The 26,535-nt window shown below is 36.3% G+C and overlaps 1 protein-coding gene across 5 annotated transcripts in view; it reads right to left on the reverse strand.

Annotated features, from left to right (window-relative positions):
• The window catches only part of DMD (dystrophin), a 2,259,822-nt gene that overhangs the window by 277,354 nt on the left and 1,955,933 nt on the right, over nt 1-26,535 (reverse strand). For all 5 annotated transcript variants that reach the window (XM_082446317.1, XM_082446321.1, XM_082446320.1 and 2 more), the window contains one exon: nt 25,692-25,881. In XM_082446317.1, coding sequence (XP_082302443.1) covers nt 25,692-25,881 — 190 coding nt within the window. The remainder of the gene's footprint in view (nt 1-25,691; nt 25,882-26,535) is intronic.

Consider the following 26,535-nt stretch of genomic DNA (forward strand, 5'->3'; position numbering starts at 1 on the left):
GTTTAGAACTCTTAATTGAAAATTAACACATCCACACTTGTATTCCTAAATTGAAGAAAATGGCTGTTGTGGTTATCACTATAATGAGATGCTGCATATTTCATATGCTGAATCCCAAAGGAGGAGCCATTCATTCCCGTCTGATCGATGTTTCTAGGCTTCAGTATAACTTGAAAGATTAGGGTAGGAAATTCAGGCATAGTCAGAGGGATCCTGCTTTCTTTTCTAGGGGTTGCAATGTCCATAAGTATTACTCAGCCTTCCATTTGTCTAACTTGCTGAGATTGTCTCCAATAGACTACATAACAGATTAAATTATTGGCATCAGTACTTGCACATCCCTAAGAGCAGTATACATCCACACTCCTGCCATGACCTCATGTAGGTGGAGAGTATTTTCCCATCCCTTGACTTTGGGCTTAGTTACGTGACATGCTTTGCCCAAGACAAGGGCAGAAACCTGAAATACATTGGTTGTACTTCTGTCACTGCCCTGGGAAGCTACCACCTCTTCAGCCTGAGTCCCAGAATAAGATACAGGGGGCAGAACTAACCTGGACCTACAGCTTGCAGGCTAGCACAGTCAAGCTAAACCTAACCAAGATCAGCTTAACCCCACTTAAGTGCACACCCATGAGTAAATAAATGGTTTGTTTTGTTGTTCTTAGCCATTGAAATGTTTTGGTTGTTCACTAGGTAGCAAAATTGACTGATACATCCTATAAATTGAGATGTGGTTTATAAGCAATACAACCAGGAAAGTTCTGCTGAATTGACATCCATCAAGTAAATGAAGAAAAGATCAAATGACTAGAAAGTTATCAAATTCTCATAAGAAAGTTCATATTCACGCCAGGTACCAGGATTAGAGAGCAATAATTGGCTAGAGGCAAGGATTAGAAACAAAAAGCAAAACGGTAGTCAAATTTAACTTTACTAGGTCATATTTCCAGGTTTTCAAGCAGACTGTTGTAGATGGCAGTATCTGAAAGAAGCCTGATGTGATATGCTAATGACTGTGAATTCTATGGTCTTTGGAATACTTCCAAAATGCTAGGCTCAAGTCTAAGACAAAATTGGATTCTCAAATAAACTTTCTTCTACAGAAAGGGAATAAGTCTTCTTGTCTCGAAGGGAACAAGGAAGTGATAAGGTACCTTTTGGCATTTCTATTAGTTATGTTTCCAAAGAGTAGTGAAACTCGCTCTTTCCCATTTACAGTTTACAGATTCCTTCTTATGTATGAATATTGCTAATAGGTGGAAGATACATTTCACCTCCAGCCACCACAGCTAATTTGAGAATTTAAGAGAAAAGGTTTTGCAGGTAGACTTCCAATTTCATTTGCCTCTCCAACTGTTTCCTCTGATTCTTATATAGTCTCTGAATTTGAGTGACAGCTTCCTAGCAGTAATATGGGAAAAGTATACGAGACCAAGTGAAGACTCTATGAGATAATTTCTTAACATAAAAATTCTTAAAACACAACTCTTTGTTTTACATTGGAGGCTGATTAGATGGACCTGTTTTATGTTTTGTTTTTGTTTCTTGTGGGAGGTAATGGATATGTATATTATTTTGATTGTAGTGAAAGTTTCAGGGTGTATACATACGTTAAACTTATCAAATTGTACACTTTAAATATTGTGCAGTCTATTGTATGACAATTTTACCTGAATAAAGGTACTAAAAATATTAAGTTCCTTAAAGGAAATCATGCTAAATATGTACAAAACCTCTACACATGAAAGTCTCATGTGTTGTCTGAAGACATTTAGGTAGATCTAAATAAATGAAAGGATCTACCATAGTCCTAGACTGGAGAACTCCCAATATTGCAAAGATGTAGACTGACATGTTTTAAAATAGGTATCTCCAGGGGCTTAATTTTCCCCATCTGATAAGTTGATTCAATAATTTCTAAGATTTCATTTTCAGCCCTGAGTCTATGGCTTATGGATACTATAGTTCCAAGTTTCAAGAGAAGGACACATATAATTAAAGTTCAAAAGAAACCAAAAGTTTAGCAGCTACCATCATATTTATGAGCAAGTCTGGAGTGAAAGAATTCTCCTTGCCTAGGGAGTCATTTCAATAGGATAGAAGATGTATATTCTATACACTCTTACAACCAAACTGCTCCTCAGCATATTTTCCCTTTAAGTTCCAAACAGGTATGCAAATTTTAAATATTAAAGATTAAAAAGAAAGTTGTGATGGTTGATTTTTTTTCTCCAAAGTTTAAACATTTGAATAGTTCACCAGTCATAGCTTTAAATAACGGTAAACAATACAATTTAAAAAAACAGGGAAAAAGAATGAGTTGAAAAACTGAGGCCCACTGGGCATGATCAAATCTGGTTCCCATCAGCCTCTGGTGGCTGTAGGCAGGGCTAATATGTAGTCATTAATAAAAGTTGCCTTTTAGGGGCTTTCCAAAAGGTTGCTTCTAAGGAAAGGATTTCTGTAATAAGACTAAAACAGCTTTTTATACTTTCTTAAGTTATTTGGGGTATATAGTGACGCTAAGGTTAGTGAAAACGGTAACGCAGAATGAATACTTTGTTTATATTATATTCAAGACATTTTGTTCAGAAATGAGTAAAAGTACAAATCTGGGCAGCCAAAAACCAAGGAAGTGGTCAGGATGCCCCCCTCAGCCAAGGGCAGTAGCCCCTTTTGTGTAGGTTTGGAAAAGTTTAAAGCTGACTAGCAGCTTGCAGGCCTAGAGGAGGGTTGGCTGACCAGACTTTGATTCTTTTGCTGACCATGTTCTACTAGGCCTATGTCCTTCAGTTAACCATGGTTTTCATAAGAAACACTAAAGTTGTTGTATACTGCATCATTCCCATTACTGACAGATTTTATCAGCAAGCTCAAATTACCATCTGAACTTAAATACACAGATTGAATTCAAAGAACACGAAGAAATGTGCTGATAACTTAAGAAAAACTATTGCTAGATTTCTAAAATAAATACTAAAAGATGCCTAATTCACATTTTTTGGGTAGTTTTTAACATATACCTTTTATTCTATGCATTTTTATTCTTTTTTTTAACATCTTTATTGGAGTATAATTGCTTTACAATGGTGTGTTAGTTTCTGCTTTATAACAAAGTGAATCAGCTATACATATACATATATCCCCATATCTCCTCCCTCTTGCGTCTACCTCCCACCCTCCCTATCCCACCCCTCTAGGTGGTCACAAAGCACAGAGCTGATCTCCCTGTGCTATGTGGCTGCTTCCCACTAGTTATCTATTTTACATTTGGTAGTGTATATATGTCATTGCCATCTCTCACTTCATCCCAGCTTACCCTTCCCCCTCCCTGTGTCCTCAAGTCCATTCTCTACATCTGCATCTTTATTCCTGTCCTGTCCCTAGGTTCTTCAGAACCATTTTTTTTTTTAGCTTCCATAAATACGCGTTAGCATACAGTATTTGTAAGTCGCTTTCTGACTTACTTCACTCTGTATGACAGACTCTAGGTCCATCCACCTCTCTACAAATAACTCAATTTCGTTTCTTTTTATGGCTGAGTAATATTCCATTGTATATATCTGCCACATCTTCTGTATCCATTCATCTGTCAATGGACACTTAGGTTGCTTCCATGTCCTGGCTATTGTAAATAGTGCTGCAATGAACACTGTGGTACCTGACTCTTTTTGAATTATGGTTTTCTCAGAGTATATGCCCAGTAGTGGGATTGCTGGGTCCTATGGTAGTTCTATTTTTAGTTTTTTAAGGAACCTCCATACTGTTCTCCATAGTGGCTGTATCAATTTACATTCCCACCAACAGTGCGAGAGGGTTCGCTTTTCTCCACACCCTCTCCAGCATTTACTGTTTGTAGATTTTTTGATGATGGCCATTCTGACAGGTGTGAGGTGATACCTCATTGTAGTTTTGATTTGCATTTCTCTAATGATTAGTGATGTTGAGCATTCTTTCATGTGTTTGTTGGCAATCTGTATATCTTCTCTGGAGAAATGTCTATTTAGGTCTTCTGCCCATTTTTGGATTGGGTCACATTTTTTTTTAGTTTTAAAATTCCTATCTTAATTGATCTTTACAAAAAAATACTTTTTCCAGATAAAAGAGAAAGTACAATAAATTCAATTTTTAAGTTTTTGGACATGGATGGATGATGTTTTGTGAGGTTAAAAAAACAGAATTGCTTGCTAGGCTGTACCAATAGCCTAGTACATTAAAATATCTGTATTTCTTCCGTTAAATAAATCATTTTAAAATTTATCTGAATTGAATGTATCATGAGACTTTAAAGTGAGCAAGAAATATGGTAATACCAGGCACAGGTAATTTAGGCACCCTAATATTATTTAGAAAATATTCATATATTATTCTTAGTTAAAACCACCATAGTTAAGAAACAAATCCTTGAAAACAGATTAGATACTTTACTAGTTGAATGGAGTAGCTAAGAAAGGATGTTGGAGATTTGGTTCTATGAAGAAGAAATTTTAGGAAACAAAGTTTTAAACCCTATACATTAAACAAAACAAAAATGTTTGTTCCTTAAACCTACTTTTGGTTTAAGGAACATAAAAAAATTTTAAATGAAGAACACTGAAATAAAAGTAATAATTTTGTAAATGTTATAGGTTGATAAGTTGATCTTACCAATTAAGTTTCTGTCATAGTTTTGGTTAAAAATCAGAAAGAAACATAACATACAATGTACATTGATTATTACTGAGTTTAAGAGGACTTCTACTGTTATAACACTATATGTAATGTCATAACACAGTTGCTTTAGCTATAAAAATAAAATAATATGTATACACTATCTGAGATTAAAAGAGCAATGATATATTCCTCTTTATAGGATCACTGAACTAAATCTATTGCTTTCATGCATTTATGCTAAATTTTCTACTGAATGATCCAAGAATTTAGCTTTTTATTTTCCTACCAAACAATAAGTATATAGTGATTGGAAGTATTCTGAAACTTTTCTTTGAAACTAAACTGTATTTTGACTTATTTGTATCAACTGTTTGTTTGAAAGTTGCTCTTAAGGTGGGAAAATGCTTTCTTCCGTTTTAAATCACGATCTCCTAGGACTGTAGTTTTTCTTTTTCATGGGGACAAAAATATTTTTAAGACCTCTGGTATAGAAATCTCTGGAAGAGAGCATTCACAAATGAATTCTGATCAACAGATTGCATACATTTCCCAATCAGCTGTGCAGACCGAGCATTTTCACAGCTCCAGTCACTTTATAAAGATGATACAGAATTAATCAGTCCTACTGCCACTTTTATTATTTATATATTCACAGTATTGACAGATTTCATTTTCTTCCCACTCTCGACTCCTCTTCTACAGGAATAACACTCACGGCACATGGAACAGGGAGCAGCGAGACACATCACCTGACCTTCCTTCTTTAGGGCATTACTCAGCTAATCCTGAGAACTTACAAATAATAATGTGGGATATACAGATCTACATCAAACTTCCTTTCATTTCTTCAAGTGCTTTCTCTAGAAGATGAAGTGCATTTATTCTTTAGACCACAATATAGGTAGGTGAAAAATACAGTAATAACTATGACTGGAGTAATACAGAAGTAGTTATGGCTGCAGCTGCTGTAAATACCGGAATAAAATTCCCCTTGGAGCAATGACATCAGGAAGCCTTGCAGAGGACCAATCTCCCAGAATTTTGAGCAATCACACTGGTTGAGACACTACAGAATGTACTGTATCTTCTGGGATTACTAAAAATTACAACTGTACCTAAACCACCTAGCAACAGTTTATGTCACTAATTCATTTTAGAGATATATTAACAGTAATCTTTTCAAATATGTCTTTGAATTGATTAGACAATCTCTCTTGGAAGTTTCAAATGTAATTCAGCCAAAATGACAGGGAAATTAATGTTATTCTCTTGTGTCATTTCCCGAAATACAGAAAGGTAAAGAAATACCAATTTTAAAAACAGATATGTCTAATAATAAATGAAGTCTGAATATATAAAAAGATTGTTGTCAAGAAAAATCCATTGCCTGGTTGTCTTCAGCTGACATCTATTTTTATAGAGACAGCATGACTTAGATTCAGGAACTAAACATGAAGAAATACTGAATAATCCAATTATTCAAAACATGCAAAAAGTATTATTTCAAATATCTCTTTTCATAATAGTCCTGTTTTGAATACCATAGCTTTAAATCATTCAATTAAATAGATTAATGATTATAATAAGGATGGTAACATAATAAATCCATGTCAATTTTAGAAGTATTTCTAATATTATATAACAAATTGGAAAGAAATTTCACATATAATTATCTCTGTGAAGACACACCACAAGGGTAATTAACACAGCCACGATTCCATATCACCACAAGGGTTAAACCAGATGGTAATGTTCATTATTTTTATCTGTCTCACAAAACCAAATATCACTTACTTTCTCCTGGGAATGTGTGATGTATTAAAATGAAACATTATTATGCAATACTTTGATGTAAGGAGATTTAAAAAATCCATAATACAGAAATGTGTGTATCCCCTCAAGATTGGCGGTGTTTCCAACCATGACAAATGTTACTTACAAATAAGTTAACAGACGTAAACAATGTATTTATGATCTATAAGTTTAATATAATGACATCACCAGACAAGGGACGATCTAGTTATTAAAAAAATGTATGTTTATCAGCGAACCATTAAAATTAAATTATAGGCTTTATATTTTTACCACAAAATGGCTGATACTAATTTTCAGTAGGTAGTCAGGAAAAACAAAAGCTTATTTGCTGTCTAAAGTAATGTAGAATAACGCGTTATGGCTTCAGACAACAGTCATTTATTCTCCCGGATGTGCTTGGCTAGCACAGCCCTATCGTACACATCTGCCATCCTCTTTCTGAAACCACCAGCCTAGATGGAACACGCTCTGCTTGCACACGGGGTAGAGGCAGAAACAGGAAAATGCAAGCCCTCTTAAGGCCTAAGCTTCAAACCAGCACACTGTCACTTCTGCTCACTTGTTTGCTAAAGCAAATCACAGGGCTAAGCCCTTAAGGCCAGGGGTTGGGAGGTACGCTCCATTCATAAGGAGGTGATGTCAAGGCTGTGGTTGCAGAAAGGGAGGAAGAACTAGAGTTAATCATTGAATCTGCTACAACTATATAACAGTTTCTTTAAAGCAGACACCATACTGCAGAACCTGAAATTATGTGCACTTACTTATATCTCTTACTTCTTCCGGGTGTAATTTTTGCCACATGTTTGTCTGTGCTTGATGACTGCTCTGTACTATTATTAATGTCTACTAGATTTAATAAATAAATAACCCTACTCTCTTTTTTTCAGTTTCTTCTATAAAGAATTCAAACATATATTTTATTTGGAGCAATCTTTTAGGAGTGTCCCGTGAGTTAGACAGATTGATGCAATTTCTACGACAGAGAGTGGAACATGCTGTTTGAGTCACAAGTCCTGTCTTCCTTAAGTCTAGAGTTACTTTTTAGAAGAGAATATATTATATAGGAATAACAATACAACACTGCCCTTGAGTTTAGATAAATTTTCTTTTTCCAATACCAATCTCACATCACGAGAATTAGTCACTTTCTGTGAGAAGCCCTGCAGCAAAGGGACTTCTCAATCAGTTACACAATGTAGGCAAATTACTCTCTCATCGTGTGTGTGTGTGTGTGTGTGTGTGTGTGTGTGTGTGTGTGTGTGTGTGTGTGTGTGTGTGTGTGTGTGTATTATGTCTCTCCCTTAGAATTCCAACTTTTTTTTTCATCTTATCTTCCGAATTCTTGTTTTTCTGGTGGCGTTCCATTTTCGTAAACAGAAAAGTAAAAGAAGAACGTGTTTGAAAACTTGCTCAGAGAATGAATTTCAATTTGGCTCCTCTATTAGAGGACTAATTTGCTTTCTATGTGCAATTCTGGTGTGATCGTTGTTGCATATATTATTGGATTTCAATTCCTATGCCTCTCCCACCTAAACTCATGTTGAGATCCTCACATGGCAGGTAAATTGTCTAAGTTTTACTGAGTCTAAATTCTGACACAATTTGTCTCAGACTTCTTGGTAAAGCATCAGGAGAACCTTCCACCATATTTCTTTTTCCTTTGTGTTACTAGGCCTGAGTAAGCCTCTTTCTCTGTTGCCTTGACAGACTTCACAGAATAGAAAAGCATGTTGTGGTTTGTATTTTTCTCTTGCTTCTTCCCCCTCTCTCTCTTTCCCTCTGTTAAATCAGCTAATTATTTTCTATTTTAATCACATTCATAACACAAAATATTTTATATTCAAAGAAATACAGAGATTCAAGGAACAAAGTTCAAATAAGTAAAACAACAAAAACCTGTTCAGAATAAAATCTTCTTTGCTTGAATTAACCAAGGATGACACTTTCTATTTTTTGAGTGCACATACAAAAGGAAAATAAACACAAAGTTATAGGTGCAAAACTGTTTATTCAAGATAAATGTGATTAGGACCTCACTGATTGGTTGGTAAAATATTGCTGAAGGGGTTATGCCTTTCTAAGGATATTTAGATAATCCACTCAAGTGGATACGTGATAATTAACTGACTATTCTCCTTCACTTTTAATCTTACATTCAGTACCAGACAGAATCTATTTCAGTACTGTAAACACACACACACACACACACACACATACACATACACACACCCAAAGCAAAGCAAAGCAAAATAAAAACTTTTTTCCCCTTCTTAACTTTACTTTTGAGACATTGATTATAACCTAGATCTTGTTTAACAAAATGCCTTTCTATGGAAGAGAGAAAATTCCCTAGATCAAGGCTGAGACATAATTATGAAAAATTCAGCCAATAATACAACTGGTTTAAGGTATACAAATCAACCTGAGAAAAGAAACTTTCCTTCTGATACTGTAATTTGGTCATGTTAGGCTAAGTTATAGCTTAATGTCATGAGCCATTAAATCATAACATTAAATTAATGATCATGGCTCAGATGGAGGCATGGGCAGTTTTACATAATACGCAAAGGGAAAAAGAAAGAAAATGGTAATGTAAATCTTCCTCAGTACCATCTGGCTTATTTTTTAAACCCATGCCTCTTCAAAACAGTGGGAGGAATAAACAATACCATTCCTGATTGGCTAGGCAAATGAAAAATTCTCCAACACAAGCAGAAAGTCTAATATTTTCTTCATTTCTTTTTCTCGCATAAGCACTGAGAATCTGCCTTACAGAATCAAAATCTGTCAAATTTCAAGAGCTGAAATGGCCTTAAGCAAACATCTGGCCCAGTGATTTTCAAATTTGAATGGGCACAAGAAACACCTGGGGGCTCTTTAAATATGCAGATTCCCTGGCCCATCCCTAGAGAGTCCGCTTCTGACAGTGCATTTTTAATAAACTCTCCAAGTAAAGATAGTGTAGATTGTATGTGAACTTGCAGAAACATTTCTTTTGTCTAGCTCCATCATCTTCCAGAAGATAAACCTGGGATTCACAATGCCATTGATTTCCCCAAGATCACCCAAGTCAGTGGTCACGCAAATATCTTGGCTATAAAATAAGATACTCTGGACTCTCTGATACCGTACTACTTCCACAAAGAGTCCCTCAAAAAGTCTGTTAGCTCATATTTTTCTTTTATTGTGACAAAATATTCACAACATAAAATTTACTATTTTAACCATTGTAAAATGTACAGTTCAGTGTCATTAAGTACATTCACATTGTTGTGCAGCCATCACCACTATCTATCTCTAGAAATTTTTCATCTTCTCAAGCCAAAACTCAGGTACCCATTAAACAAGAAGTCCCCTATCCCTTCACCCCCAGCCCCTGGTAACCACTATTTGACTTTCTGTCTCTACGAATTTGACTATTTTAGGTATGTCATATAAGTGGAATTATACATATATAATTTTACATATATAGATAGATAGATAGATAGATAGATAGATAGATAGATAGATAGATAGACAGATAGATATCCTTTTGTGTCTGGCTTATTTCTCTTAGCATAATGTCTTCAAGATTCATCCAGATAGCTCATGTTTTGATTTGCTGAATCCTTTTAATTGCTTGCTCAAGATAATGTTCTGGTCCTTTAAGAAATGAGGTTCTTTCATTTGTCCAACTTTAATGATGGCTGCTAAATGAGAGAAAGAATTCAGAAAGGACAGTCCTGGGTGAGTGAAATAGACAGAGCCTGGAGGCAGGCACAGAAATGTGAAATGCATTTTCTGCGTAGTTGAAAGTCACTTGAAAAGAAACAAACGAAAAACATGAGAGAAAGAGAGAGAGACAGACAGACAGACAGACAGACAGACACACTAAGAAAAGGACAGGAGAGATGGATTAAACTGAGAAAAATTAAGACGTCCTTGAGGCTACCTTGTGCCCAGATTAGTGACTAGAGCTATGCAAATGAGGTTATTAACAGGTATATTCTAGAAATGAATTGGTACACACTGGTATAGATGAGACCTTGGGGCAAATAGAGAAAGAAAAGCAAATAGGTCAGTAAAATGTAAGCATCTATATTGCTATTTGAGAGATACTTTTTGCACTTAAGATTTATTTTCATTGTCTATACTTACTGCCATGAGTATTTTACAGCTTTTAAGTAAGAAAGGAAGTTATTTGATTTATGTTCTGTTGTAGAAAAAAAAGGCTAAATTAAAAAAAAATCAATATAGTGGTATATCCAATTTTTCACTTGGGGGCAAGGCCAGATAATGCTTCCGAGAAAAGGTATTTTGACCAAGACCTGAAGCCCGAGTAGGAGTTAGCCAGGGAGACAAAAAGAGAAAGGGTATTTGGGGCAAAGAGGACCTCTTCTCTTGACCTGGATAAGGCATACTTGCTGTTCAATATTCAGCTCAGTGTCTTGGACAAGAAGCTTTCCGTGTCAGTGTTATAACATAGCCCCCCCAAACTTTTTCACATTCTTCCATGGAAGGATGGAGTTTATGTCCTGTCCCCTTGAATCTGGGCTCTGTGACTGCTGGCCCAATAGAATACGGCAGAAGCGAACCGATGCTGATTTCTCCCCCAGGCCTTAAGAAGCTGGCGCCTCAACTTCTTGTCCCTTGGTATGGTTGCTCTTGGGACCCAGTGATTACACTATGAAAAAGCCCAAACTGCGCTATGGAGAGGACTACACGAAGGAGAACTGACTGCCAGCAGCTATTTGCCAGACCTGTGAGTGAGCTCACTGAGAAGGGGATCTTCCAGCAGCCAGTCTACTTGTTCCAGGTGATATCACCAGGAGCCGAGACGAACAGTTCCCAGTGAACCGTGCCTGAATTGTAGATTCATGTGCAAAACAAGTAACTACTATTATTTTAAGGTGTTAAGTTTGGGTTGGTTTGTTATGTAGCCAAAGTCTACCAGGACACCTCCCCTGATCCTCCCCGTAAGGTATGCAGGAGGTGCCTCCTCTTCTGGGAGACCAAAGGACTCTGTATTCACCTGAATTATATCCCTTACCTCCTTGACTAGATCTCCCTGCCTTCCTTCTCCCCAAGTCCCACCACTATCAATTCCTCTTTGGGGCCAAGTAAGGCTCTTATCAGCCTTTGGATCCTCAAACCTCTTCACTGTTCTGTGGCAGATCCCACTTCTCAGTGGCTGTCCTTAAAAGTCACATTTAGAAATACACTCAAAAATATGTTTCTACGCGGGCTTCCCTGGTGGCGCAGTGGTTGAGAACCTGCCTGCCGATGCAGGGGACACGGGTTCGAGCCCTGGTCTGGGAGGATCCCACATGCCGCGGAGCAACTAGGCCCGTGAGCCACAATTGCTGAGCCTGCGCGTCTGGAGCCTGTGCTCCGCAACAAGAGAGGCCGCGATGGTGAGAGGCCCGCGCACCGCGATGAAGAGTGGCCCCCGCTTGCCGCAACTGGAGAAAGCCCTAGCACAGAAACGAAGACCCAACAGAGCCATAAATAAATAAATAAATAAATAAAAAGTTTTAAAAAATGTTTCTACTATGTGTATACGTTGCATAAATTAAAAAAATTCTTTTAGGCTATTGATGGGAAATGAATTTAGAGTTGTCTAATCAATCCAAGGGTGGCATCCCGACAGTGACAATTGTTTTCTACTCCAAAACAGAACATGTTAACACTTATCCATAGCAGGTAAAAATGCTATCTACACTCATTTCAGTTTTTAAAACTGCAATGTACAACAGTTTTCCAACCATTTGTGAAACTACTGTAAAAACTAAAAATAGAATTTATGGAATAAATCATTGGGAAGAATGCCTGGTCAAGCAGTTCATAAATATCCAGGTCTCATTCTATTTGGGGCCACAGCCTTGAATTGAATCCAATATTGAATTGTTGAATTGAGAGCAAAGGATTGAGGTGAAATGTGGTTGGCTCCTGAGAGCAAATGAAATGCTGCTTTCTGTAGAGAGTAACTTTTTCTATAACTCCCAAGGAATGTAAAAGGTGTTGGAGATGAATAGAAATTAGAAAGATTGAAATCTTCAGAGAATTTAAGATTACATTCATACTACTAATAATATTGAATGGTCAACTTGCTAATAGACCTCTCAAGGATAACAATGGATGCAAGAAAAAACAAAAGTAACTTGTTGCTTTCTCACTACTAGGTTACAGACATTCTTCCACCCAGACTAATATGATCTCCAGTAGGGAATGATTTATTTCTCCCACACTCATGAAACTCTCTTTTATAACCAGGTGTAATGGCTTCTTTTACCTCTACGGGGAATGGCTGATTTATGCATAGACCTTTGTTCAATAACCTTTCTTTAAAGACTGATGTCGTTAAAAATGAAAAAAAGTGAACTTTTTGACATTTTATTTTAATATAATTTAGGAAACCATTTAAACTGCAAATGGATCTCATGTGGAAAGAAAAATCATATGCTGATAATCTAAATTATTTTGAATACTATTAATCTTCGATTAATACCTGAAAGGTTTTCTTATCAGAATTATGAATGGCACAAGAGAGACACTTATGAAGTTCATTTTAAAAATAATCTGTAAATACAAGACTGGAGATTCTTTTATTTGATCTCTCCAATCCACAATTTCAGAATTTTCCAACAGAAAGCGGGGCACTGCCTCTCATCATATAAAGGAATATCTTATTTATTTATTTATTTATTTATTGCCTAGAAAGTCTGCCCTCAAAGATCCCTAACCCTCAAAAAAACCTCTGAGGTTGGAGGAACGGAGGAGGAGAAAATGATGTGAAATTCTTTGACTTTTTCTGTCGTCAAACTCTTCCTGACCTTTTCTATTCTTGTTTGGAGAAGAAGGCCTGAAATTATATAGATCTTGTCCAGGTTCTGATGGAGATCAAAGGAAGTGAGTGAATAGTCTCATACTTCTGGTTATCTTTACTGCTACTGCCTCACAGGATAAATGTAAAACAATTTTATTAATTTTATTAACATATCTATAAGCCACTGATGTGACTTCCAATGTTGGTCAGACCGTTTGAGAAAAATAAACTACTGTTACTGAAGTGTGTTTCAGGGAATCTCAATGTCTGGTGTCTGGTTGAAAGAGAAGGGTGGCAAGTCAACTGATTTCCCCCAAGGAGGTCATTATGAAAGGCAAAATACCTCTTTTTCATTTTCAGTGTAGTACGTTTATTCTCAAGAATGGGAGTATTAAGGTTTGTTTGTATCTGAAGACTTTGAAGAGCTTTTCAAACATGAGTCAATATTGACATTTAAGAACTAAAATCTACTGAAGATTATTAATCTTTTCTTGGTTAGAAAAGACAAAGCTTTAAAAAAAAATCAGTTTCAACACTCATGGTAGCCAATATTTCTGGCACGGTTTTATTAATTCATCCATTCCTTATTAAATAGTTTCTCACTCAACCCATATGAGGATTGTGCCCTTAAGCAGTCTATAGTGAAAGAAACAATACAAAAATTTACTTATAAAATGTATATGTTATGATCAAGTGCAGGAGAAATAGAGGCCCAGGGATGTTCCAAGACATCAGATAAGGAGGGACCATGTGACGAGGTCCTCATCCAATACCAGTGAAATGAAGTTAGAAGTACTGAAACCATGAACTGCCCCTGGGGTGCTCAGGGCAGAGAAGCGGAAGAGAGGGGAGGGCTGCTGGGTTCCCTCATCCTCCTGCCCCAGCCACACACCTATCTGCACCTGCTCCCGTGTTTATCTCCTCTCCCAGTTCTGTGACAGAGGTGTCACACATCCTAGCATCAGCTAGTCTCTCTGCTGTCACTGAGATATTCACTCATTCATACATTCATGCACTCACCCAGGCTCAGCGCGCCCCACGTGGCTCAGGAACTCCCTGCCAGGGTCCTGCCACTACCTCTCTGACTCCCACTCTCCTCAGCCTCCCGGGCATCCTAATCACCTGGCTCTCAGCAGATGACCTTGCCTCCCAGCTCACAGAGAGGACACAAGACTCTCAGGTCCCACTGTGTCATGGTCAGTTCTACGTGTCAACTTGGTCATGGTGCCCAGATGTTTGGTAGAATACCAGTCTAGATGTTGCTATGAAAGTTTTTTTTAGGTGTGATTAACATTTAAATCAGTAGACTTTGGGTAAAGCAGATTACTCTCCATAACGTGGGTGTGCCTCATCCAAACACTTGGAGGAGTTAAGAGAGAAAGACTGAGGTCCTCAAAAAGAAGAAATCCTGCCCTCAGACCTGCCTTTAGACTCAAGCTGCAACATCAGCCTTCCCTGGTTACCAGCCTGTTGGTCCGTCCTGCAGCCCCGCAATCACATAAACCAGTTCCTTAAAAAAAAATCTGTCTCCATACAAATGCACCTGTACACACACACACATATACACCCTATAGGTTCTGTTTGTCTGAAGAACCCTAATGGCACTCCCCAGCAATCCCTTTAGCAAACTCCTACCCATCTATGCTCAAATGTGACCAGGGTGAGGCCTTGCCCTGACTCCCCCGGGCTCTGTATCTTAGACCCTGAGCACCTTCCATTATGAACATGACTGTGTGGTGCTGGAACTGAGCCCATCTGTGGGTTCTTTAGCACCACTTCCTTTCTCCCCCCAATATTTTAATTAATTATTAATTAATTATTTTTTTCTGTGTAGGTGCTACTAGGGATTTTTTTTTCAGCTTTATTGATGTATGATTGAAAAATAAAATTGTAAGATATTTAAAAAAAAAAAAAAAAAAAAAAAAAAAAAAAAAAAAAAAAAAAAAAATGTATATGTTATACACCTGATGACAGTAATAACAATACTAGCTATGTTTACTGGTTGCTTACTACGTATCAAATACTGTTTTATGCACTTCACATATATCAATTCACATCACACTCACAACAGCCTGATGAGGTAGATGTTATCATTTCCCCTGATTTATAGCTGCCTAAACTGAGGGCAATTGAGAAATGTGTCCATGGTCAGTAAGTATCAGAATCATGAGTTAAACTCAGGCAGTCAGGCTTCAAAGCCCACAGTGTTAAATGCTATCCTCTCCAGCCCCTCTAAAACAATACAGAAAGCATTAAGTGTTATTTAAAGGGCAAAGAAATGCCTCTGGGAATTGAGAGGGAGCCGAGATGTCTTCTAGCTTGAGGGCTCAGGGAAAAAGGGAGGATTTGAATATGGCTTTCCTTGAAAATTAGGTTGCATCTGCGTAAACTGAGATGAGGAAAAGCATTCCCAAGAAAAGAAACAGGTCATCAAAGACACAAAAGTAAACTGGCTAGCTGTGCGTTTTAGTAGGAGTTAAGGGTGCATGGAGAGGAAAAATAAGAAATAAGATTGGAAATTGAGTTTGAGGGCCAATCCTGGAGGGCCAGGTGAAGGAGTCTGCAGAATATTCTGAAGGCTTTGAGAAGTCATAAAAGGTGTGTGAACAGAGGAGTCGTATATTTTTTCATTCAGTTGATGAATATTTACTGGCACCTATCATGTGCTGGGCACTGTCTTGAGCCACGGGCATATACAAGAGAATAAAGTAGATGAAATCCCTGCTCCCATGGTATTTATAACATAGTTACAATCTTAGCTATGCTTTAGGAAGCTTAATTGAGATGGCAATCTGCGGGTTGGATTGGAGCAATGCAGTGGGCAGGAAGGAGTAGAGGAAGGTAGAGGTAAATAACAGCACGGATTAGAGTGGTGGTAAGTGGAGTGGAGAGAAAGGAATGGGTGCAAAAGATTAGGGACGTAAAATCGATAGACCTTAAAAATGAACTAGAAAGTAAGGCAAGTGAGAAGGTGATGTAGAAATGACTATTTGGTTTGAAATTTCTCTGACGGAAAAGATGGTGGTGTGATGAATGGCAGGACAGGAGATAGATATGGCCTATTTGGGTCGTATTGAGTTTATGATGTTCGTGAGACTTTGAGTAAGAAATGTCCCATTCATGGTAAGAAGTGTGGGATTGATACTGGAAAGAGATAAAAATCTTCAAATCACTGGATTAAAGGAGATGAACAAAAGGCTGTTTCTAGTCTAATGCCTAGCACATAACCGACACTTAGTAACTGCTGGTTGACTACTGAATAAAGAGAATGAGATTAATGAAGACAGAAAAGAGAGCCCAGAATAGGTCATCAGGTAAAGAAAGAAGAATGAGTAGTAACAGAGGTAGGAGAAAACTAGTAGAATATAGCAAGTCAAGAGATGAGAAATTTTCCAGAAGACTGTGGTGGACTACAATAACAAATTATGCATAGATTTCTAGGGCAACAGGACTTGATAAAAGCATCTGCATTTGGAAGTTACGGTGGTTTCATACAGAAGTGTTTCAGTTAAGAGGCAAATGTGGAAACAAGACTGAAAAATGTAAAGGAAAGAAGGATGTTTAGGAAGTAGGAATATTTTCAGTAATCAACAAATTCCTATGAAGTGAATGATGTGAAACTTGCTTTTGGTTATCTTCGGTCTTTGCCTGGAATGCTGAATCAGTTTAGAGTAATGGGTAGGATAGCAGGATTAGTTGAAGGTCAGAAGGTCAAACTTAGGTTCAAATACTGACTCCTCTCTGTATAGTTGTGTGACCTTAAGAGAAGTTACCTAAACTTTCAAAGCTTCAGATTTTTCATCTGTAAAAGGGGTAAGATCATGCCAAAAAAAAAAAAGGCGGGGGACTGTTACATCATGCAAGCAAAGCTCTTAGCACACTGCCCAGCACATAGGAATATTTTTTTTAATGTGAGATAGTATTATTATCTAGCCTAATAATTGGATAAATAAATAACTGAATTAAATGGTGATATTAATCCCAGAAAACTAAATATTTCTTTAATAGGCTTTTATTCTGAATTATTTCCCTCCTAATCTGGTATGATAAAACAACTTGATTTTCAAAGAAGTATTGATAGTAATAGCTAAATTACTGAAACTCTCTAATTGTACCCTCTTCTACTGAATATGGAAATGATAGTACCAACACCAGAGGTTTTCAGTGAGAATCAAATTAGAGAATTAAAGTAAAAATGCTTTGTCAATTATAAACAAGGAACAATTTAGTTATCATTATTCCCATTAATTAATATAACTTTAATCTATTGATTTTGAAGAGTATGATATTAAGTTTATATCTTTAGTTTGACTTTCGTCTAATGGTAATTCATAACATTACTAAGGATCTTTCACTTGAAGAAAGCTTTTTCAAAGTGCTTTAAATATTTATTACCTTACAAGAGCCTCACAAAAGTTCTGTGGGGAATAAAAGACAATCGTTGTTAGGGGCTATCAAAATTGACTTTTCAGTATGCATAGTGTCTTCTTACCTATGTGAGCCTTTCTTTTAGTTTGTATATATAAAATTATAGAATCCAATGACTGAATTACAAAGTTATTCAACTTAGTGCTTCCCTTGTATCATTCCAGATAATAACTAACTTTAGTGGCAATATCCAAAAGAGTAGGTCCTAAAGTTTCGATACACTGAATTAACATGTTTATATATGAAAGAGACCATGGTAAGATGGCTCAGAGTGTTATAACCCTTATAATCAAGTGATTAAACTCATTGTATTATATTGAAGTTATTGTTTTCCACCACTGGATAAAAATAAATGGATTCTTATTTTCTATATTTAGTCTTCCCTGCTATAGGAGATAAAACACCAGTCTTGAACATTTTTCCTCATTGACTTTATTTCTACACTTTTAATTATTTTCACTGTTTCTTTTTTGGATTTTCTCTGTGATCTACAGGGATTCCAGGGTCCAAACTTGGAGCATAATAAACTACTGAATATAGTTAAGATGACAAGCACGTGGCTCTTGAATCTATTCCTGAGTACTACAACCCATACCACTGTGACTGTGTATGAACTTTTTACTGTAGAATAAAAGGTAAATTAAAAATTTCCATGTTTATATACGAGAAGAAATTAATTCCCCTTATTGGAAAGAGTTTTTCAAGATCTTGGATAGATTACCTAAATACTTTTACTTTCTCCACAGTATGAATTTTACACCAAAGCTTTGTTAGTTCTGTGCCTTTTTTCATGGTTAAAACATTTAAGAGAGTCTCTAAAGCTATATCCTTTTGAATAGCAGAAGATGGCATCATTAAGACCAATCCTATGCTACAGTAAGTAATATTTTAGTGACTTTTAGATATATTTCTGAATGGAGAAATTCAAGTAACAATGACATTGATTTCTGTGTAATATTATGTATTTCTATGGAGTCCATGTCGATGTCCTTCAGTTTTACGTCTTTGACCTAGATCTTTCTCCAAATGTTAGATCCACATTCACAACTGCTTCAAGGGAGGTGATATTTTCACCTCTATTATTCATAGACACCTCAAAACCAGCCACATTCTTTTTTTTTTTTTTTTTTTTTGGTTATCCATTTATTTTTTTACTTCATTGATTTTTTTTAACATCTTTTTTTTAACATCTTTATTGCAGTATAATTGCTTTACATTGTTGTGTTAGTTTCTGCTGTATAACAATCAGCTATACTAATTTTTAATTTTTATTTTATGTTGGAATGTAGTTAATTAACAATGTTGTGATAGTTTCAGGTGTACAGCAAAGTGATTTGGTTATACATGTTCATGTGTCTATTATTCTTTTTCAAATTCTTTTCCCATTTAGGTTGTTATATAATATCGATCAGAGTTCCCTGTGCTACATAGTAGGTCCTTGTTGGTTATCCATTTTAAATACAGCAGTGTATACATGTCAATTCCAAACTCCCTAACTATCCCTTCCCTCCACTCTTCCCCCCTGGTAACCATAAGTTCATTCTCTAAGTTGGTGAGTCTGTTTCTGTTTTGTAAATAAGTTCATCTGTATCATTTCATTTTAGATTCTGCATATAAGCGATATTATACGATATTTCTCTTTCTCTGACTTACTTCACTCAGTATGACAGTCTCTAAGTCCATCCATGTTGCTGCAAATGGCATTCTTTCCTTCTTTTTAATGGCTGAGTAATATTCCATTGTATAATTGAAGAATAAAAACCATATGATCATCTCAGTAGATGCAGAAAAAGCTTCTGACAAAACTCAGCACCATTTATGATAGAAACTCTCCAGAAAGTGGGCATGGAGGGAACATACCTCAACATAATAAAGGCCATATACGATGAACCTACAGTTAACATCATACTCCATGGTGAAAAGCTGAAAGCATTTCCTTTAAGATCAGGAACAAGTCAAGGATGTCCACTCTTGCCACTTTTAGTCAACATAGTTTTGGAAGTCCTAGCCATGGCAATCAGAGAAGAAAAAGAAATAACGGGAATCCAAATTGAAAAAGAAGTTGAACTGTCACTGTTTGCAGATGACACGATACTATACATAGAAAATCCTAAAGCTACTACCAGAAAACTACTAGAGCTCATCAATGAATCTGGTAAAGCTGCAGGTTACAAAATTAATACACAGAAACCTGTTGCATTTTCTATACACTAACAACGAAAGATCAGAAAGAGAAATTAAGGAAACAATCCCATTTACCACTGCATCAAAAAGAATAAAATACCTAGGAATAAACCTATCTAAGGAGACAGAAGACCTGTACTCTGAAAACTCTAAGATGCTGATGAAAGAAATCGAAGATGACACAAACAGACGGAAAGACATACCATGTTCTTGGATTGGAAAAATCAATATTGTCAAAATGACTATACTACCCAAGGCAATCTACAGATTGAATGCAATCCCTATCAAATTACCAATGGCATTTTTCACAGAACTAAAACAAAAAAAATCTTAAAATTTGTATGGAGACACAAAAGACCCTGGATAGCCAAAGCAATCTTGAGAAAGAAAAACCAGCCACATTCTTGACTTCTCTTCCCATAACTATTTTTCCTCTTTAATTCTGCAGCTCTGTAAGGCACCCAGTCATGCCAAATGATAAGCAGTCAGTGACTCCTCACTGTACCTCACATTCCCCCCTCATCTCTTCCTCCCATAAGCTACATCACAATATTAGTTTTTCCCTCCAAATAGCTCACACATCTGTTTCTTTTGTTCAACCTCAACACCTTAATGATCATTTCTTGCTTGGAATATTACAGAAATAACTTTCTAACTTTTGTTCCTGGACAGGTCTCATATCCTTCCAATTCATTCTCCTCACAGCTACCAGAGTGATCTTTCAAAAACATAAGTTAGGTTATTCCATTTCCTTGCTTAAAAACATGCTGTGACTTCCCATAGACTACAGATAAAGTCCAAACTCTTAAAGATAGGCGGACAGAGGGAGGGAAAGACAGCTAACACATACTGAACACTTTGAGTGCAACACTCTGCCCCTCTGGTGGGCATTCTACATGTATTCTATCATTTATTCCTCACAAAATCCTGTAAAGTATTATTTTCATTGTACAGAAGAATATAACTGAGACTTAGAGGTTAGGCAACAAGTGGTAAAATAAGTGGTCTTTCTGCTTACAAGGCTCATACTCTATCTACTATAGCATGCTGCCTTTCTACATAATTTAGCCCTAGCTGATCTTTCCAAACTCATTTCTTATAATAATCATACCCCACCCATAGAGAAGTACCTTTCGATTCCCGAACTACCCAACTGTCCAGGACTTTCAACATGCTGTTTCCTTCCCTTTTTAACTCTGTGTATCTAGCCAACTCCTAACACATTCTTCTAACTTTCTCTGAACAGAGGTTCTCAACCTTGGCTGGACATGAGAAGCATGGACAGGACATGCTGTGATCAATCCAGTTTGAATCTCTGGGGGTAGAACCCAGAGATCAGCATTTAAAAAATCTCCTCCAATGTATAAGCAAGACTGAAAAACAGCGTTCTAGGTGAGTTTCCTAGCCTCTCTGGCAAGCTTACCTTAATCACCTTCTGTTTTTACTAGATCCTGTCTAGCCCTCTACTGTAACACCCATCACACTACTATACAAATTTGTCTTAGCATAACTATCTTCACCCCTGGAATATAAGCATCCCAAGGGCAGAAATCATACTCTAAGGCAGAGGCTTTTGAATATATGCTACACACTGATCCAGTATGTGCACACACACACACACACACACACACACACACATATGCAAATAGTTGAAACCAAAGCTTCAGAAAATAATACCGACTCTTATTTAAGAGTGATGGACTCTTGTTATTTTCTATTCTATTAATTTTATTCCTTTCTGTTTAAAAAAATGTGGATTGATACTCATTAAATTGATTACGTAACCTAGCACTTTGAACTACGTTTGAAAAACATCTCTCTAATCATGTTCGTAATGCTAGTCCTAACACCACACTAGGCATCCAACAGGTATTTAATAAAGATTTGATGAATCAATCAAAGTTCTTAGGGAACATATATATATGTTTTATATATCAAAAATGGCAGGCAGACATCACTAGGCAAAAGAAAAACATCAAGGTAAACTTTCATAATCTTTAGATACCAAAGGAGAAAGATTAAAAAATACATACAAGACTCAATTCAAATTATAGCAACAAAAAGGAATACACAGAGGGTTTTCTTTTCTTAGAATCAGGGATCTTCAGATTACCTCTCTCTTTTCAGATGCACCAAGAAATTTGACAATCCAATTTATTCAGGATACTAATTTTGCTACTGAGGTTGCATTCTTCCTTCTTCCTTTGGAATTAATCAGTGGGCCAAGATATATTGTGAGCAACACTGAAGAAGCTAAATTCCCCAATTTCAATAACATATTAGAAATTTAAGGCAGCTTAATCAATTTCCAGGTGTACTCTGATGTACAATTCAAAATTTATCAACCTTGTCTCTCTGGAAGTGTTTTGTTTAATAGAAGAGCATTTCTATAATGGGTGGGGGACGGTGGGAGGAGACATAGGTAAAACAAATGAAATGAGAGGAGGGAGTGAGTTGAGAGATATGGCCTGTGACGTGACCCAGATCACAGAGGAGGGAATCTCAAATAGTAATTGCTCCATAGTCTCTCTTGCTGAGAAAAAGACCCTAATTATGCCACCTTTATGACCATCTCTCCCCAGCACATACCCATCTCCACACACAACTTCTTTACAAGCTGGTATTACAATTATCTCTTGGGGGTGCTTAGCGAACCAGTTAAGATTGGTGAAATTCTTGTGAAACATTAGTAAACATGCAGAGTCTGCATGTTTAACTAACTATTTTCAGTTAGTTACCCACGGTTTTATGTTAGAACTTAGAACTGCGACCATCTTTATCAGTTCTCTGAGGCCTAAAGCAGGAAATGTTTTGGACACAGGAAGAATCTGATTCAATTATGAATATAGTTCTTCATTTTAAGAATAAATTTTCAAACTGTCACCTCTTAGGGCTCTATTACGGTACTCTATAAAAATATATTGGCTTTAAGATTCCAGTTATACTGTCAGAAATAACAATACTTATAAGAAAAAAATCTCCTCATCCTAAAGCACAAGGACAAATATAATGATCCTGCTTTTAGTAAGGAAAATAAATAACATTTTTTTTCTAATATAAGGAGGAAACTTTAGTGGCTTTCAGAGTGGAATTAATCAGGTTAATTCCATTCAGGAAGCATATACTTCATAATACATGTATGCTTATCAAACCCAGGAATCGTAATTATTGCTGGGAGAAGTAAACATCCTATGAAGTGGATGATAAGCAGTGATATTCAGGAGTCTCCATATATAGAAAAACTGACTGACAGTCACAGAGAAAAACCCATTTTCTGACCCCCTGTCTCCATTCAGCAGCATTTGTATAAAGTAAAACATCACTGCTTTTGGGTGGACAGATATACTGAAATCTGTTGGGAGAGCCGCTGCTCTGGCTAGGCATTTGGAGTTTCCTTTTTTAATATGTAAGAACTATTCTTGCTATACAGCATGAATCAAACAATGAATATAATGCTACCAGCTTCTGCAAACGAAGTGAAAGGCATACAGTTACACTTTATTCCCTCACACATATTATAGAACATTCCTTTTGTTCAAAATTTTAAAAAAAAGTCATCTTCGGAGGGGAAAAAAGCAAACACTTCGATTTAGCTGAAATACTGAAACTGCATGTAATCTCTGAAGGTATGTGGTTTTATTTACTTTCAAGCTTGGCATTTCTATTTGTTGCTTTTAAACCCCAGTATCTTGATTCAATTCTATCAGTTGAAATGTGCCATTAACAATAATCAATAGTTTCAGTAGTTTAGAGTTTTTACCATGACATCTTCTAATCTTTCATCAAAAGACCATCATTCAGCCATCTAACTGAAATCAGTAGCTGGCTATAAATGTCATTCCTATCCATAAAATGTAGTTTCAACCTCAGGCGACTGGAATTTATAGGAGACACAATATTAACTGAGAGGGAATGAGAAATTGTCTCTTTTAAAATAACATTGGAATCTTAGTTAGTCCTACTACAGTTAAGGGGAAAATGATATGTCTAAGGTTTTCAGGAACTCTAAGGGAGTTTTATATGGCTTTTAAGAGTAAATACATTTTTATGAGTAATATAGAATAAGCTAAGAAAGTTTCCTCGGCAGAATTTCCAACTATTTTTGAAAGAGATCAGAAATCTAAACACAAAATGTACTTTATTCTCCATTCTTCCATAGTAAACATAGTTAGGAAACACTGCAGTTTTTTTCCTTAATGATTCAGAATCTTGCAGTTTCTCATGATGAGAAGTTTATATATGAATTTTCATTGTATAAGTACTATAGATATAAATATAAAAAGTATAGGAGATAGATGGATGTATCCTTGTTTTGCCCTCAACAAGACATCCATCAATTTAAGAAATATTTTATTAAGTCCCTATTATAAAATTGAGTCACTGGATTTATTTTTAAAAGGAATCTGCTTTAAAAATCCACTTAAAGTTTTACTCTTTATTTACCATAGCTGAGGGGAGTATGAGAATCCACATATTTAAAATTCTAGGGTGGCTTTATGGGCATGGACAAGGAGAAATAAAATTTTACTTATGAAATGTCATAAATCAAATATGTTACAGCAGCACATTTTCTAACTGTTTATCTAAGAGTGACCAAAAAACGCACTTTACACTGCATTTACATTCACAAGCCGTGGGAGATATCCGGGAAGATAAAGTCAGGTATTGTTCTAAACAAACTACCTCCAAATGATCAAACTAACTCAACACACATTGTGGGGGAGCAAGTGGGGTCCGAGGATAATGATAAAGCAAGAATGAGGAATCCAAGAAGCTCTAAATTGCCACTGTCATCTACTCTACATACGAGAGCATCCAAGTAGATCAAATGTCCTATCGAAACAGAAGAAAAGAAGGAGAACAACAAGGAGGGGAGGAGATGAAACTTTGCTTAATATGATTTGATTTTGGAATTATTTTTCAACCTAGGATATACTATCCCTTTTTTCATCATAATTTTAAAACATTAAAAAACTGAAGTTAGTCCTAAGAATGGATCATATTATTCTAACACTCCAAATTTTCTTCGCGGTACTAGTAAAGTTCTTATATCGAGTCAGAAAACTCAACTATACATAACAAAACTCCATTGTAGGTCAGGAAAATTATGTCAGGTCCGGAAAGTAGGCATCAGGAGCCTTCCTGAACTACAGAATAAGATTCTCACCAAGACCTCATGTAAACAAAACTACCTGAAACTTCTGTTTTCACTGTTTATGCCTATGAAATTTTATAGCAATAATTCTTTTTTCTAGGAAAAAACAATTGTCGAAAATTGTGTGATCATTAACTATGACAAATTTAGCCATCTCATTTTTATTTTCACAGATCATGTTAGGAAGAAAGCTACAAAATGCCAGATTAACATTTCAAAATTTACTGGAAAGTAATGAAGGGAAACTGATTCAGTTAGCAATGCTAAATAAAACAGACAATTCATACAGATGCTTTCCATGTAAAATATTAAATAAACACTCAAAAATGGCAACTTTTTCTAATTTAATAAGCCAATCCCTAATTTATTTCTCTGAGCAAAGTTTCTTCTTATCAAAGCTCTAGCTTTATGGGCAAGTTTTTCCTGGTCAAAAACACACACTATTTAGAAGACTGGGGTATTAAATGAAATAATAAATGATTTTTCCTTTTTCCTCTGTCTCTCTTCTTCTAGCCCAAATGCTTAAATACATAAGGCCATGTAAAACAACTATTTTATTTCATCCACAGCGTATCAATTACAAGGACAAATGCTGAGAATTCTTCAACTGGATTCACAAGGGGGATAAAGTAGAAATGCTTGACTTACTTGCCATTGTTTCATCAGCTCTCTTACTCCCTTGGAGTCTTCTAGGAGCCTTTCCTTATGGGTGGCATCCTGCAGGACGTTGGCAGTTGTTTCGGCTTCCGTAAGCCAGGCAAGAAACTTCTCCAGGTCCAGGGGGAACTGTTGCAGTAATCGATGAGTTTCTTCCAAAGCAGTCTCTCGCTCACTCACTCTGCAAAAGAACAAATGTCCAGATGCAATTCTCCTCAAACATCAGAAAGGTGCACCCAGTGAATCCCACGAAAAGAGCAAAGTCCAAGGGATTAAATGTAATATACGAACAAAGGGGTGAGTTGTTGCTAAAACTCCTCTTCAAAGCATCAACCACTATAAGAGCGTGTGTGTGTGTGTGTGTGTGTGTGTGTGTGTGTGTGTGTGTGTGTATTTGGACTTTTAGACTTTTGAAGGTTTGTATATGAATTTTCCAAAAAAAATTTTTTTTAAGCTTTTTAGTTTCTGCTGGTCAATTTTGAAAGCTTATTTTAATATGCTGCAAAAGTTTAAGCTAATCTTTACAGGTAAAACCCTAAAATCTATACCATGCTTATCTTTGATGTCACCTGAGGCAGGAAATCATGATTAGATAGGCCAGGAGAAATGCAAACCTAGAACAGAAAGTTGAACACTGGAGGAAGAAAGAGAAGGGGACTGGAGAACAAAAGAGAACAAAAAGACTAAGAAGTAGGAAAACCATGTATTTCATAGAAACTATTGTACAAAATGTAATTTTGCATAACACTATCATGTTCTAATTGTGTTAGCTTTAATTTTCATTACCTGATGGTCATACAACTGAGAATATTTTTCCAAAAGAAAAATTTTATGT

The sequence above is a fragment of the Balaenoptera physalus genome (assembly GCF_965194825.1).
Source record: "Balaenoptera physalus genome assembly, chromosome: X".
NCBI lineage: Eukaryota > Metazoa > Chordata > Mammalia > Artiodactyla > Balaenopteridae > Balaenoptera > Balaenoptera physalus.